The 13,615-nt window shown below is 40.9% G+C and overlaps 2 protein-coding genes across 2 annotated transcripts in view; both read left to right on the forward strand.

Annotated features, from left to right (window-relative positions):
* LOC118772321 (NLR family CARD domain-containing protein 3-like) overlaps positions 1 to 13,615 on the forward strand; it is a 97,134-nt gene that overhangs the window by 26,194 nt on the left and 57,325 nt on the right. The gene's annotated exons all lie outside the window — the stretch shown is intronic.
* Positions 2,171 to 3,090, forward strand: LOC118772327 (stonustoxin subunit beta-like). The gene has a single exon (XM_036520597.1). It carries the CDS (start codon positions 2,210 to 2,212, stop codon positions 2,771 to 2,773), a length of 564 nt encoding a protein of 187 aa, XP_036376490.1. The 5' UTR covers positions 2,171 to 2,209; the 3' UTR covers positions 2,774 to 3,090.

A 13,615-nucleotide genomic window follows, 5' to 3' on the forward strand; every position in this document is an offset into this window, starting at 1 on the left:
ATCAGAACCCGAGCTGACCTTTGACAAGGCCCTAAAAATAGCGCAGGCAATGGAAGAAGCAAACAAAGATGTGCAGGAATTACAAACTCATTTTTCAGAGGCCTCTCTGTCTGCAAGTAACCAGGAGGTGCACAAGTATGCTTCTGTCTTTTATGTCTGTGTATTGTGTGTGTGTGTATATATTCAATTGAACGTTATCTGTAGATATCACAAGTACTCAAGCCTAGAAATAATTAATAATCAGACACACACAAAAGAAATCCCCATATGTTTAATGGACTGTTCCTCCCCCTTGCCCCTTAAGCTGAAGTAAACAGCAAGTGAAAAGTTTTGTTTCTCCAGAAGTCCTTGAAAATAGGAAAATGGAAGACGGTCAATTGTGATAGCTAAACAATGATTATCGTGTTTATATTTCATATCACACACCATATGCACTCCTGTAACTTTCACCAGCAAAAAAAAACAAAAAAACAAAAATGTGGTGATGACGGTAATGAGCTCAACCCTGCGGTAGGCATCACATGACCGCGGTATTGCAGTAATGAGGTTATCGTCACAGCCCCACACACAGATACACACACAAACACAAACATACAAATACACAATCTCTCACACACATGTATACACGAACAAACAGATACACACACACACACACACACACACACACACACACACGAACAGACACAAACACATATACCCACACACACACACACAAGAACATATTATGACGAGAACAGGCCATTCGGCCCAACTAAGCTCGCCATTTCTTAATTGAAGAGTATCCAAAACTGCATCAAGTCTAGACTTGAACACAGCAAGGGTCGCTGCCTCAACTGCATGAGCTGGCAACCTATTCCATGTATTGATAACTCTTTGTGTAAAATAATATTTCCTTGTATCAGTGCGGAACTTACTCTCAACTAATTTCCATTTATGTCCTCTTGTTTTACGGAGTGATCTCACCCTAAAAATGTATTGTAGTCAACCTTATTGAATCCTTTTATAAATTTAAAAACCTCTGTTAAATCACCCCTAAGCCTCCTCTCGCTAAGTCTATATAGGTTACGTAACTTGAGTCTTTCCTCGTAGCTTTTATATTTCATGCCAGGAACTAATTTAGTTGCCCTTCTTTGAACTTTTTCAAGAGCTTCAATATCTTTTTTATAGTGCGGTGCCCAGAACTGCACACAGTATTCCAAGTGAGGTCTGACTAAGGCATTGTATAATTTCAATACAACCTCCTTAGATTTATAATCAATACTTTTGGCTATATATCCCAGCATCCTGTTGGCCTTTTTTACTGCTACAGCACACTGCCTAGATCCTGTTAAACTTGGGTCAACGATTACTCCCCAGTCTTTTTCAAATTGAGCACATTCTAGTTTTTCCCCCCCAGGAAGTAGTCTTGTGTAAGGTTCTTATTTCCCACATGCAAGACTTTACATTTAGCTAAATTGAATGTTATCTGCCAGGTATCTGCCCACTTTTGGATGCTGTTTAGGTCTTCCTCTATTATTTGGATGCTTTCTAGGCCTTACTGTATTAACACACACATACATACATGAACACAGACACACACAAAGACACACACAAACACATGAACAGATACATACACACGAACATAGGCACACATACACACAAACACTTGAACAGACCCATGCGCACACACACACACACACACACACACACACACACACACACGTCAACACATTTCCCCCAGATAAACATGTTTAGCTTTAATGTTTTAATGGGGAATAATCTCTGATAGCCTAAATAAGTAAAGATGATCGTTTTGCACTTGCCTGAAGTGATAAATGCAAAATAAGAGCAGGACTTGAGCCCAAATTACGCCAAATGCCTCAGCAAGCATAGTTATATCAGCTCACTTATATCAAATGTTGCTCACAGTTTTGTCCGCCCTTACACACACACACACACCTATGTATGCGCGTGCACACACACCTACATACGCGCACATACACACGCACCCACATACATGCATGAACACACACACACACACACTTGCACACGCACACACACGCATATGTCTGTGCGTGTTTCTGTTCCTGTGTGTGTGTGTGCATGTGTGTCTCCTCCTGTGTGTGTCTTTTTGTGTGTGTATGTGTGTGTGTGTGTGTGTGTGTCGTCTCTTCCTGTGTGTGTGTGTGATTCTGATCTCCTGGTTCTGATGCAGTAGATTGTGTTGCAGATGTTGCCTCTTCTAACCTCCTTCCTGTCTGCAGATGCCTGCCAGCTCACACTGGACCCCAACACAGCAAACAGATACCTGTCTCTATCTGAGGGGGACAGGAAGGTGACACACACACCGGGGAGAGAGCAGCCATATCCTGATCACCCAGAGAGATTTGACTTCTGGCTGCAGGTGCTGTGCAGAGAGGGTCTGTCTGGGACTCGCTGTTACTGGGAGGCTGAGTGCAGTGGGGGGGCTGTGATTGCAGTGGCGTATAAAGGAATCAGCAGGAAAGGAGGGGGTTCTGACAGGATGTTTGGACACAATGATCAGTCCTGGACTCTGTACTGCTGTGGTTCCATGTTCTTTGCTCTGCACAATAATAACCGCACTTCCATACCCGCCCCCTCCTCCCGCAGAGTAGGAGTGTATCTGGACTGGCCGGCCGGCACTCTGTCCTTCTACAGCGTCTCCTCTGACACTCTGACCCACCTGCACACTTTCCACACCACATTCACTCAACCCTTCTATCCTGGGTTTCTGGTTTGGAGAGGCATGCTGTCCCTGTGCATGCTGGGATAGATGTCTCTATCCTGGAAGAGTTGATGGGATCTTATTCACTGTGGTCATGACTACATAAATCTCCACATTACAGTTTTTTATGATTGCTTACACACTAAAATTAAAAATAACACACAGTTAGTGAAACCTGACACTCAAGGAGCAAAACCTCAAGCCCAGATCTGCACAACTATAAGCACATTCTCAGCCTCACACTTTTTGCAAAACACTACACACACTTCTTTACATTAGATACAGAAATCTAACATGATGTCACTTCTTTGCCATTTCAGGGCACTGCCTTTCAAAATACCATACCTATGAACCAATTGATCAAACACGGCTGTCAGGTGTATAGACACTTAACTTGCTTAATTGTATACTCACCAATCGGGCGTAAGCAGTATAAAAAGGCAACAGGTGAGTTTACCTGCGAGCAAAAATGGAAGGCAACATTGCAGTATAAGAGGAAGAGGAAGAGGAACGGGGAGAGTGAGGATGAGAGGGGGAGCTCGCGGAGGAAGAGGGGTAAGAAGAGGAAGAGGTAGAGGGAGACCTGGAGAAGGACGTGGACAATGAAGACGAGGACCAAATTTATCAGATGAGATTTGAGCAACATTGGTTGACCATGTTGTAAACCATGGGTTGACATTGAGGGAGGCTGGACAGAGAGTTCGGCCCAACCTCAGCAGTTGCAACAGTAATTTGGACATTTCGACAAGAGCACAGGTGAAAAACAACTTTTCTCTGCTGTCTACAGTAAAATCAGTACAATGTAGCCTACTATATGCACTACATCAGTACTTTTTGATACCCATTCACTGCATTCCATGTTTGAAACAATGCCTTGTACGCTGTCCTGTGACATTTTACACAGAAAACGTCAATGAGGAAGGGGCCCCATATTCTCAGAGGAACGAGAGAGGGCTATCGTAAACATGGTTTTGGCCAATAATGCGATACGCCTCAGAGAAATTCAAACAAACATCCTCAATAACCACACAGTTTTCAATGTCCATCAGGTCTCTCTATCAACACTGGAGCGAATCCTTAAAAAACATCACATACAGACGAAACAACTATCCCTTCCTTAACCCCATTGAGGAGTTTTTTTGGCATGGTGGTGGAAAGTTTACGATCTCCAGCCGTATGTCGAGATACCCCTCATTCAAGCTATGAAGGAGGCCTGCGACCAAATTGATTTCAGTTCAGTTGAATTAAAGCTTTCTTTTTTGTACACAAATGTTTTATGTGTTTATGTACTTCAGTCAGGGTTGGGAAGTTTATTATAATTGGAATTTTGGAAAATATGTTTCTGGAATTAGTTTGTATTTCTCACATTCTGTGAGGAAATGCAGCTCTGTCTGGACCTGCTGTTGGTTGCAGTGTGGGCACAGCCTCTCCTCTTTGGCCAGCCGAGTCCGCCTGTGTCGACCGGCCTCGATGGCAAGGCTGTGCTCGCTGAGTCTGCACTCAATCAATGATTTTGTTTTTGTGATTTTTCACTGCGGTCAGATAGTCTGCCACAGTGTATTCACGTTTTAGGGCCAGAGCTGGATCTTTTTTGGAAAATCATATTTTTTGTCTTTTTTAGATTTACTGCAAGGGCCCAGGTCTTGCAGAATTGTTCCAGCAGATCTAGATTCTGCTGCACCCCTTTTTGGTGGGTGACAACAGAACCAGATCGTCTGCATAGAGCAAAAATTTCATCTCCTTATCAAGTAGAGTGAGTCCAGGGACTGCTGATTTTTCCAACATTGTGGCCAAATCGTTAATGTAAATGTTGAACAGCATTGGGCTCAAGCTACATCCCTGTCTCACCCCACGCCCCTGAGTGAAGAATTTTGTTTCCAATTTTAATTGCACATTTATTTTCTGTGTACATTGATTTGATTACATCATAGGTTTTACCCCCTACACCACTTTCTAAAAGCTTATACATTAAACTATCGTGCCAGATTGAATCAAAAGCTTTTTGGAAATTGATAAAGCAAGCAAATATTTTGCTCTTGTTTTGGTTGACGTGTTTATCTATTAGGTTGTGTAGGGTGTAAATATGGTCACCTGTTTGGTGATTTGGTAAAAAGCCAATCTGACTCTTACTCAAGACATTGTGTTCATTAATTCTTTTTCTGTAACGGGCAAGTCCAGAGGATTCTGGTTGTCTTTAATTGCAAATTCAAGATTTTTCAATTTTTTGTATGTACCCTTTCGTTCTGTATTTTTTAATAATTTTTCTATAGTTTCTCAAAATGGTTCTCCCATATAGCCCCATTTTGAATAGCTAGTTACTCTTGATTGGGTTTATTGAGGAATTCCAGTTATCCCAGAAGCTGTTGGAATTTAGGGACTCCTCAATTACAGTCAGTTGGTTATTTACAGTATATGTTGTTCTTTTTTGGTTCTGAGTGTTTGCTTGAATTGTTTTAGAGTTTCACAATAACAGAGGTGCAGATCCTGGTTATCTGGTTGTTTGTGTTTTTGATTAGATAGCGTTCTGTTTTTTCCTAATGGTTTTACAATCAGTATCAAACCATTTTTCTTGTTTCACATTTTTTGGTTTATTTTTGGATAATTTAAAATTGGATATTAAGGCCAATTTTTCAAAAATATAATTCATGTGTAGTATTGCCAGGTCTGTTCCTTGTTTATTGTGAGGGTATGTGGTGACCAGAAAGTTATCTAAGAGTGATTGTATGTCTTGATTTTGAGTTGCTTTCTGGTACTCTTCTGTGCTATTTTGGGCCCATCTGTAAGATTTCTGAATGTGGGACAGCTTACTGGGCTGTGTGTAGGTGTTGTTAGTTTCTGTCCTTTTCAGATACACAGTAATTTGATTGTGATCAGACAGAGGGGTTAGAGGCCTGACTGTGAAGGCTCTGAAAGAGAATGGATCTATATCGGTGATCGCATAATCAACAGTGCTGTTGCCAAGAGGTGAGCTGTATGTGTATCTCCCATAAGAGTCCCCTCTTAAGCTACCATTGATGATGTACAGACCCAGTCCTCGACAGAGCTGCAAGAGATGTTTTCCATTTTTGTTGGTATATCTGTCATAGTTATTCCTGTGGGAATTAATGGGGAAATTAGGGTGGTTCTGGCTGATGATGTGGTCATCTCCGTCAGTGCTGATGAAGTCCGGTTCCTCTCCGGTCCTGGTGTTCAGATCTCCACAGATCAGCACATTTCCCTGGACCTGGAAATGGCAAATCTCCTGTTCTAAACTAGTGAACATATATTCATTACAATAAGGAGATTCTGAGGGAGGGATGTAAATGGCACATAGGAAAATAATACATTTTGTGGAGATGGTTCCTTCCTTGATTTTTAACCAGATGTGGAATTCCCCTTTTTTGACAATTTCTATTGATTGTATTAGATTTGATTTAAACCAAATTAATAAATCCCCCGAGTCCCTGCCTTGCGTGACTTTGTTTAAAATTTGCCCGAGAGTACTACGAGCTCCTTGTAGCCTGAGGGACAACCAGCGATTCTACCTGTTTTACACCATGTTTCCTGTAAGATTAGTAGGTCTATATCTTTAATTTGTTGAATAAAGTTAGGGTTTCTGTTCTTCAGACCAAATGCTGAAGAGTTTAGGCCCTGGATGTTCCACATAGAAATACTAAGTGATTTCTTTTTTGTTTTTGCAGATTTTGACATTTGTCCTTTTTTAAGATGAGACAAACTCTGTTTATGAGAAAATTATGTTCAGTAAAGTGATAACAGGGAATAATAACAATAATTAGGCCTATTATTATTACAAATATGTAACATCAATATTTTCATGCAGCCTGAACAGAGTCAAAAGGTGGTTAATCCTACTAAATAATTTTATCTGAACACAAACAACTTATCATGCTTTTAACATTTTGACATGTAGAATTTTTGGTAACCCAGAGATTTTGAAAGTTCTCTGGCTCCTTACCGCATTACCTAGTAGTAGGACTCTTTACAGAATTCCTGTGAACCTGAGGTGCCAGCATTGGTCTGAAAGTGGTATGGTAGTGTAATGTTCAACCCTGCAGGATTTCATGGTACATTAAATAGCTACACCTAGTCCTACTGCTCACTCGCTAGCTAGCATTAGCAACTAGCTAGCATTAGCCATAAGTCATCTGTTGTGTGATCAGTTTTTTTTTTTTCCTGTTCTGTTCTTTTTCTGCTTTAGGAAATCCCGATTGTAGCATTGTCCAAGTTTATCTTGCATGATATTTAAGTGATACAGTTGCATCAGTATATTTAGTTTCTCTTGAGGGCCCTTATCAGTAATAGTAAGAAAGGATCTGAGTGGCCCAGAGAGAGCTTCATATCTACAGTGAGCTGCGTGATACCAACCTTAAAAAATGTAGGCCTCTCTTGCTGATGAAACCTTATGTTTTTGTGTAGAAAGCACTGTCATTCAATAAACCAGACTCTAATCATTAAAACTAAAGCACTGTTAATATACAGTCCTCAAGGTGCAAACACTAATACATTAAATCATTCAATCAGCAAGCAGAACTTTGGCATGAATGAAACGGCCACAGGTGAGCTCACCTGTGTTCTGGAACGATGGATGCCAGAGAGGGAGGTAGAGGGAGAGGAAGGGTGGGAATGAGAGGAGGCAGAAAAGGACAAGGAGGAGAGAGCAGAACATCTCTGATGAGATGAGTGTGGCTGTGGTTGGCCATGTTATTGCCCATGGTATAGCAAAGAGGGAAGCTGGGCAGGAGAATGCAAACAAATTTGAGCCACTTTTCTGTTGCATCTATAATCTGGACATTCAGAGGTAAAAATGGGTAAGTTGCAGCTCTCTAACACTGGAGTGCTGTGCTCTGTTCTCTGACCTGTTCTTTGGTCTATTGTCTTGTGGTATTAGGACATCGTGTGAACATTATCACATCAGCTTAGGAGTTAACAACATCAAGATACTGACAATGTAAACATCGTTCTTGCAAACAGTGCCATTCGCCTGTAAGAAATACAAAGTAGAATAATTGAGGATAATCATGTTTCAAGGTATTGACCAGGTCAGCATCTCAACTATTGACTCTGTCCTTCAACATAACCGATTGCGAAGTGTACCATGTTCCATTCGAGAGGGACTGTGAAAGAGTGAAAAAATTGAACCTCTAATGTGTGCAAGCAGGTTTTCATACGATAATTTGGAGTGTATTTCAGCACTATGTAGTATAGGCTATATGGCTGCTTACTTTTGTTGATATATTTTGCTGGAAGATACATTTTATTCATTCCAGAGTGACTTACAATCAGTACATTTGCAGTACTTTACAATTATGTACAGCAGTGCTGTATTTCTGATATAATCACATTTCTTTTGTTCAGAGAATATTCATGTTTGATGCCAGGTAGACCTCACAAACCTACATCCTTGTAGATGAAGCAGGGTTTAGTCTGTGCAAGTGGAGTAGAAGAGGACAGAACGTTATTGCTAACCGTGCCATTGTGGAGGTCCCCGGCCAGCGTGGATGTTACATCACGCTTTGTGCAGCCATCAGCCTCCACGGGGTCCTCCATTACCACGCCACCCTTGACCCATATAACACAGGCCATCTGCTCACACTCCTCGGTAGCCCTCGAGATGCTGTGTACCAGCAGGAGCAGAGTGAGCCAAGGGGGCCACAGCAGCCCTGGTACATTGTCATTTGGGATAATGCCAATTTCCACCAGGCTGCTATGGACTGCAACTGACTCACTGACAAACCCAAGACTCTCAAAGCTTTCTTCCACCCTAATCACCATTCCTTGACCCTACAGAGGATTTTTTCTCAGGATAGTGGTGGATGGTCTCTGACAGAAATCTCTATGAGAGGGAAATAATCATAATTCCTGTGGACAAGGCTTGTGGGCCCATAACTTTGGAGTCCTGCCAGAGGTGGATAAGATGTACGAGGAAATACTTCCCCTGCTGCCTGGCCAGGGAAAATATTTCCTATGATTTAGATGAAAACTTGGATGTATCCCCGCATTGCATACTGCAGATCCTTTTGGTCACATGTTGATTAAATTCATGATCTGTTTCACAAAATCATATTTATTACATCTTGAGAATGGTCATTCAGGGAAATAGCTATTCCTATTAGGGATGTGCATCTTCATCACTGAGGCCAATGCGATACACATCCGATACATTAAAGATACGTGTGAAGCAACTACTAATGCGATACGATATGATTCACCCCTATTGCGATGCAGTGCAATTCGACACGATTTGATTCAACACAATACGATTCAACGCATTACGATGCGATGCAAAAGAATATGATGCTATGCAATTCAATATGGTACAGATAGTTTGATTTTATTTCTTTGGTTCTTCTTAAGCAGACAGTGCTGCCTGTGTACTTTATAGCGGCAAATTACATGCGTCTTGTCAAATTCTCTGTCTCTCTTGAAAAATTCGAAGTGTCGGCAAACATTTGATTTGTAGCAATTCGGCGGAACGCGCAGCTCTTCCTCCTCCATTATGATCTGTGACTCGCCCGGACACGCCTCCAACTCACGCGAGACTGACAGAAGTGGAGATGAGAGTGCGCGCTTGAGAAACAGTTTAGAGAGGAGGAATCAATCTAAATATAAAAATTATTGGTCACAAATTGGTCACCTAAATATATGTGAAAATTAGAGAGAACTATTACAACAGGCATTTTAGGGTGACACAGTGGTAGGCTAGGATTAGCATTCGCAAAACGTATTCCAGATTTTTATTGGATATTTTAGTTTATTTTTCAATGTATCGAATAGGCCACTGTCACTGTATTTTTTTCTTGTATTTCTTCTTTTTGGTGGCCAGAGTTGGTTTATCGTCCCACATTATTGTTGGTGCGGCAGTGCTTAAGTGAATAGCTGGTGTGAACCCTGCGTAAAGCCTGTAGGGTAGCGGGTAGCAGGTACCCGAGCAGTTACAGCGGGTACGTCACTCCCGGAAACTTGGTTAGCTAGCGTTGTTGCTGATAGACTAGGGGCAAATTCCCGAATCCCTTTAGCTCAGCTGGCAACGACGCTGGCCGGAAGGGGTTGACAGTGAGTAGTGAGAAACTTGGATCGAAAGTCGCTCGCTCGCTGACCTACGTAACATCAGTCAAATACACAGTCCTGTCTACATCCGTGATATAAGATTAGCATTCGCAAAACTTATTGCAATTTTTTATCGGATGTTTTAGTTCATTATTTTTATTGCTTTTATTACCAGATTTTGATTGGAGTTTGTATGTTTTAATTAGAGTTTTTAGATTATCATTCTTATGTGTCGAATACTGTCACTGATTTTTTTTTCCTTTAAAAGATTTTGAGGTGAGGTGAACTGAGGTGAAACTCTTTCTTGTTAGAACATCCTCATAGCGAAATGTCTGCTGGTTGGGTTTCATACTCAGCTCTTAGATACACATATTGCACAACTACATCTTTGGACAGCATGCGCAGCAGTGTAAAACTTCGTTTGATACACTGGAGATTTGTTAGCATATTTTTACATCGAGCATGATAGTTCTTGGATTATATTTGGTTCCCCCTGCTAGATTTGGTTCCTTTAGGATTTCGGCACACCGGAATACCTGTTGACGCGCTGTCCCACGCGAGTTATGCTCTTTCCTACTGTGGCCAAGGGATCATTTAACCTTCACCCTAACCGTAACTTTAAGCTTTAGCTGCACCCCACGGTGAACGGATTCTGACATGGAGGCAATATTATACTTTCAGGGATGTGGTTAAAGTACGCCGTAACATCACTAACTGCTCCTTTCACCTCAGCCGCTCCTTCAGCAGTAGATATTTACCGTGCAGATACAGAGAGGGAAACTTCGGACGGAGATTGTTAGTTCAATGTGTAGAACAAAGCACTATGTGGGTTTTTTTCTTTAATACGTTCTAAATTTAGTTTGTTCTTTTTTTACATGTACGATGTCTTATCTAATGATACTGGCAGCCTCAATGAGTGACCGCATTTGCCGTGGCGTTTGTTTATTAAAAATTGTATTGCTTTTTGAAAAAAATGTTCATCTGATAACCGTGTATTGATCATGTCTGACTTTTTCTTTCCAACGTTTTATGAAAGTGAAACGAAGAAAATGATAATAAAAAAACAGTTATTTTACACTGTCCCTGCGTAATCGTAGTTCCACTGGTATATCTTCACGAAACTGAAAGTTTAACAGTCGCCATCTCAGGAGACGTGTTTTAAAGCTTTGGCGCGGGGATAACATCCGTTTAAGGTAAGAATTTTTGTTCATCAAAATAAATCGAAATGTCATAGGTGGTTTCTTTTGTAAGGGGAGACTAAATTCAACCGCTCCCTAACAACGTTAATACGTGTTTTTGTTTCGTAGTTTGACAGGTGATTGGTACATAACTAAATTGAAAAGGGGAATTTACACAGAACAAAATTGTGGATCCGAATGGCGACATATTCAGCCGAAATTTAGAGATATTTTGAGTAAGAAAGATTTGATGGTGTGGAAAGGAATGAAAGATGACCGGCAGAGAACACAACACAAAATTGAAAAGCGTAATCTATATTATAAACCAGTAGAGGTTGTAGTTTTAAGGGCAGAAGCTATGAGACTGTAGCTAATAAATTAAGCATAGGCCTGCGTTATAAACTATAGTACACTATGTTCAAACTTTTAATAGGCTACATCATGTATTAGATATGACAGATGTTTGCTTAAAAAAAACTACAGGAGTTAAAGGTTAACAGCTTGGCATGAGGTGCACGTAAGTGCTGATCCAGGATCAGATTCTCCACACACAGTTTTAGCCTTAACAACTAAAAGGGAAACAGCAGACTGGTCCTAGATCAGTGCTTCCGGGCAACTTCTGCTTGGAAGGAGCAGGAAAGCATGAGTTTTGACGCGGATAAAAATATGTTGTGTTTATTTCTGTGTTTAACAGATATTACAAAAATGTGAGAGGCAACACAAACAGGTTTATTGCAGTAGCTTTTGCAGAGTTACGGAAGATCAGTGTTTGGTTGCAACAAAAGCTAAAACTGCTATAGCACTGCCACAATTTTGTGTTGAACACACCATTCACCAAACAATTCGCAAACTTGTTGGTAAAGTGGAAAAGGTTGGGGAAGGTGGTTCAACGTATTGTTGCTTTATCTGAACTTTTCTTTGGCGTTATTACAAGGTTTTGATTTAATTGAGGTGATACTCTTTGTAACCAGAACATCCTCACAATGAAACATTTGCTGACTGGGTTTCATCCTCACCTGTTAGACAGTTGTCGTGCACAACTGCATCTTTGGATAGCATGTATATCAGTGTAAAACGTCGCTTGATAGACTGGAGTGTTGTTAGCGTATTTTTACATTCAGTATGACAAGGCGCTGGATCAGGCTTGCTTCCCGCTGCTAAATTTGGGTCCTTTCAGATTTCAGCACCTGTTTAATCGCTCTCCCTCGCGAGTTATGTCCTCCCTATTGCCCCCAAAGGTTTCATTTAACCTTCACCCTACCTGTAACCTTAAGCTTTACCTTCACCCCAGGGGAACGGATTCTGATACGGAGGCAATATTGTATTTTCAGTGATGAGGTTTAATTACGCCGTAACATCACCAACAGCCACTCATTTAGCAGTCTGCTTTGTGCCTCTACAAATTTTAACATTTACTGTGCAAATACGGAATGAAAAAAATGCCGACTGTTAGTCCATTGTGTTTCCCCATCAGAATGCTTTTACAAAACGAAACCGAAAGTTTTTTAACAGTCACCATTTCAGGGGACGTTTGTTTTAAAGCTGCGGCGCTGGGGTAAAATCTGTTTAAGGCAATAATTATTTCTGCATCAAAATGAATCTATATGTCATAGGACGTTTCTTTTGTAATGGGAGACCGCTTCCTAACAACGTTAACACGTGTTCTTGCTCCGTTGTTTGACAGGTGATTGGTACATAGCTCGATTGAAAAGGGGAATTCGGAAAGAACAAAATGGTGGGAGCGAATGGCATAGAGAAATCCACCAGATCCAAAATGCGATACATTCAGCCGAAATTTAGAGCTATTTAAGATGTGATGGTCTCAACAGCAATGTAAGATGACCGACAGAGAACACAATACCGAATTTAAAAGCGTAATGTGATTTACAAACCAGTAGGGGTTGTTCTTTTAAGGGCGGATGCTCTGAAACTGTAACATTTATCATTACTTCAGCGTAGCTATGTTATGAGCTAAAGCGCCCTGTGTTCAAACTTTCCATAGGGTACGTGTATTAGATATGATAGACTGCAACCGCTGTTTGCTGAAAAACCACAGGAGTTAAACGTTCACTTGTTAGGACGTATCAAGGAATGAGTTGTCCGTAAGTGCTCATCTAGGATCAGATTCTCCAGATGCACTGCTATCCGTAACAATTAAAAGAGAAACAACAGACTGGTCCTAGATCAGGGCATACGGGCAACGTCTGCTTGGAAGGAAAGCAGGAAGCAAGAGTTGTGTGACGCAGATAAAAATTCGCGGCGTTTACAGGGGTTGTATGACGGCAGAGTGACCACCTGAATTAGATGCGTGTATAATTTTAAGTGTAATGCCGTTTTAAACTGAATTCGCGAGGAGCCAAATGTATGTGAAAAGTAAAGCGAACTCTTACAGTGCACATTTTAGGGTGATACAGTGGTAGGATTAGCATTCGCAAAATTTACTCCATATTTTTATTGGATATTGTAGTTTATTTTTCAATGTATCAAATACTGCCACTGCGTGTTTTTTTTATTTAAAGAGTTTTGATGGCCAAAGTTGGTGTATTGTCCCACATTATTGTAATGTGTTGAAAGCTCCGATATTATTGTTGATGTCTGAGCTGAGGTACTTAATATAAACTGGAGATAATGTGGGAGTCTCCTGCCTCAGGGAAAGAATTTATAG

Source organism: Megalops cyprinoides, unplaced genomic scaffold (genome assembly GCF_013368585.1).
Source record: "Megalops cyprinoides isolate fMegCyp1 unplaced genomic scaffold, fMegCyp1.pri scaffold_28_arrow_ctg1, whole genome shotgun sequence".
In the NCBI taxonomy this organism is placed as follows: Eukaryota; Metazoa; Chordata; class Actinopteri; order Elopiformes; family Megalopidae; genus Megalops; species Megalops cyprinoides.

Bases quoted from the DNA above. Each gene is read 5' to 3' on its own strand.
- LOC118772327 (XM_036520597.1), top strand. From the start codon at position 2,210: ATGTTGCCTCTTCTAACCTCCTTCCTGTCTGCAGATGCCTGCCAGCTC.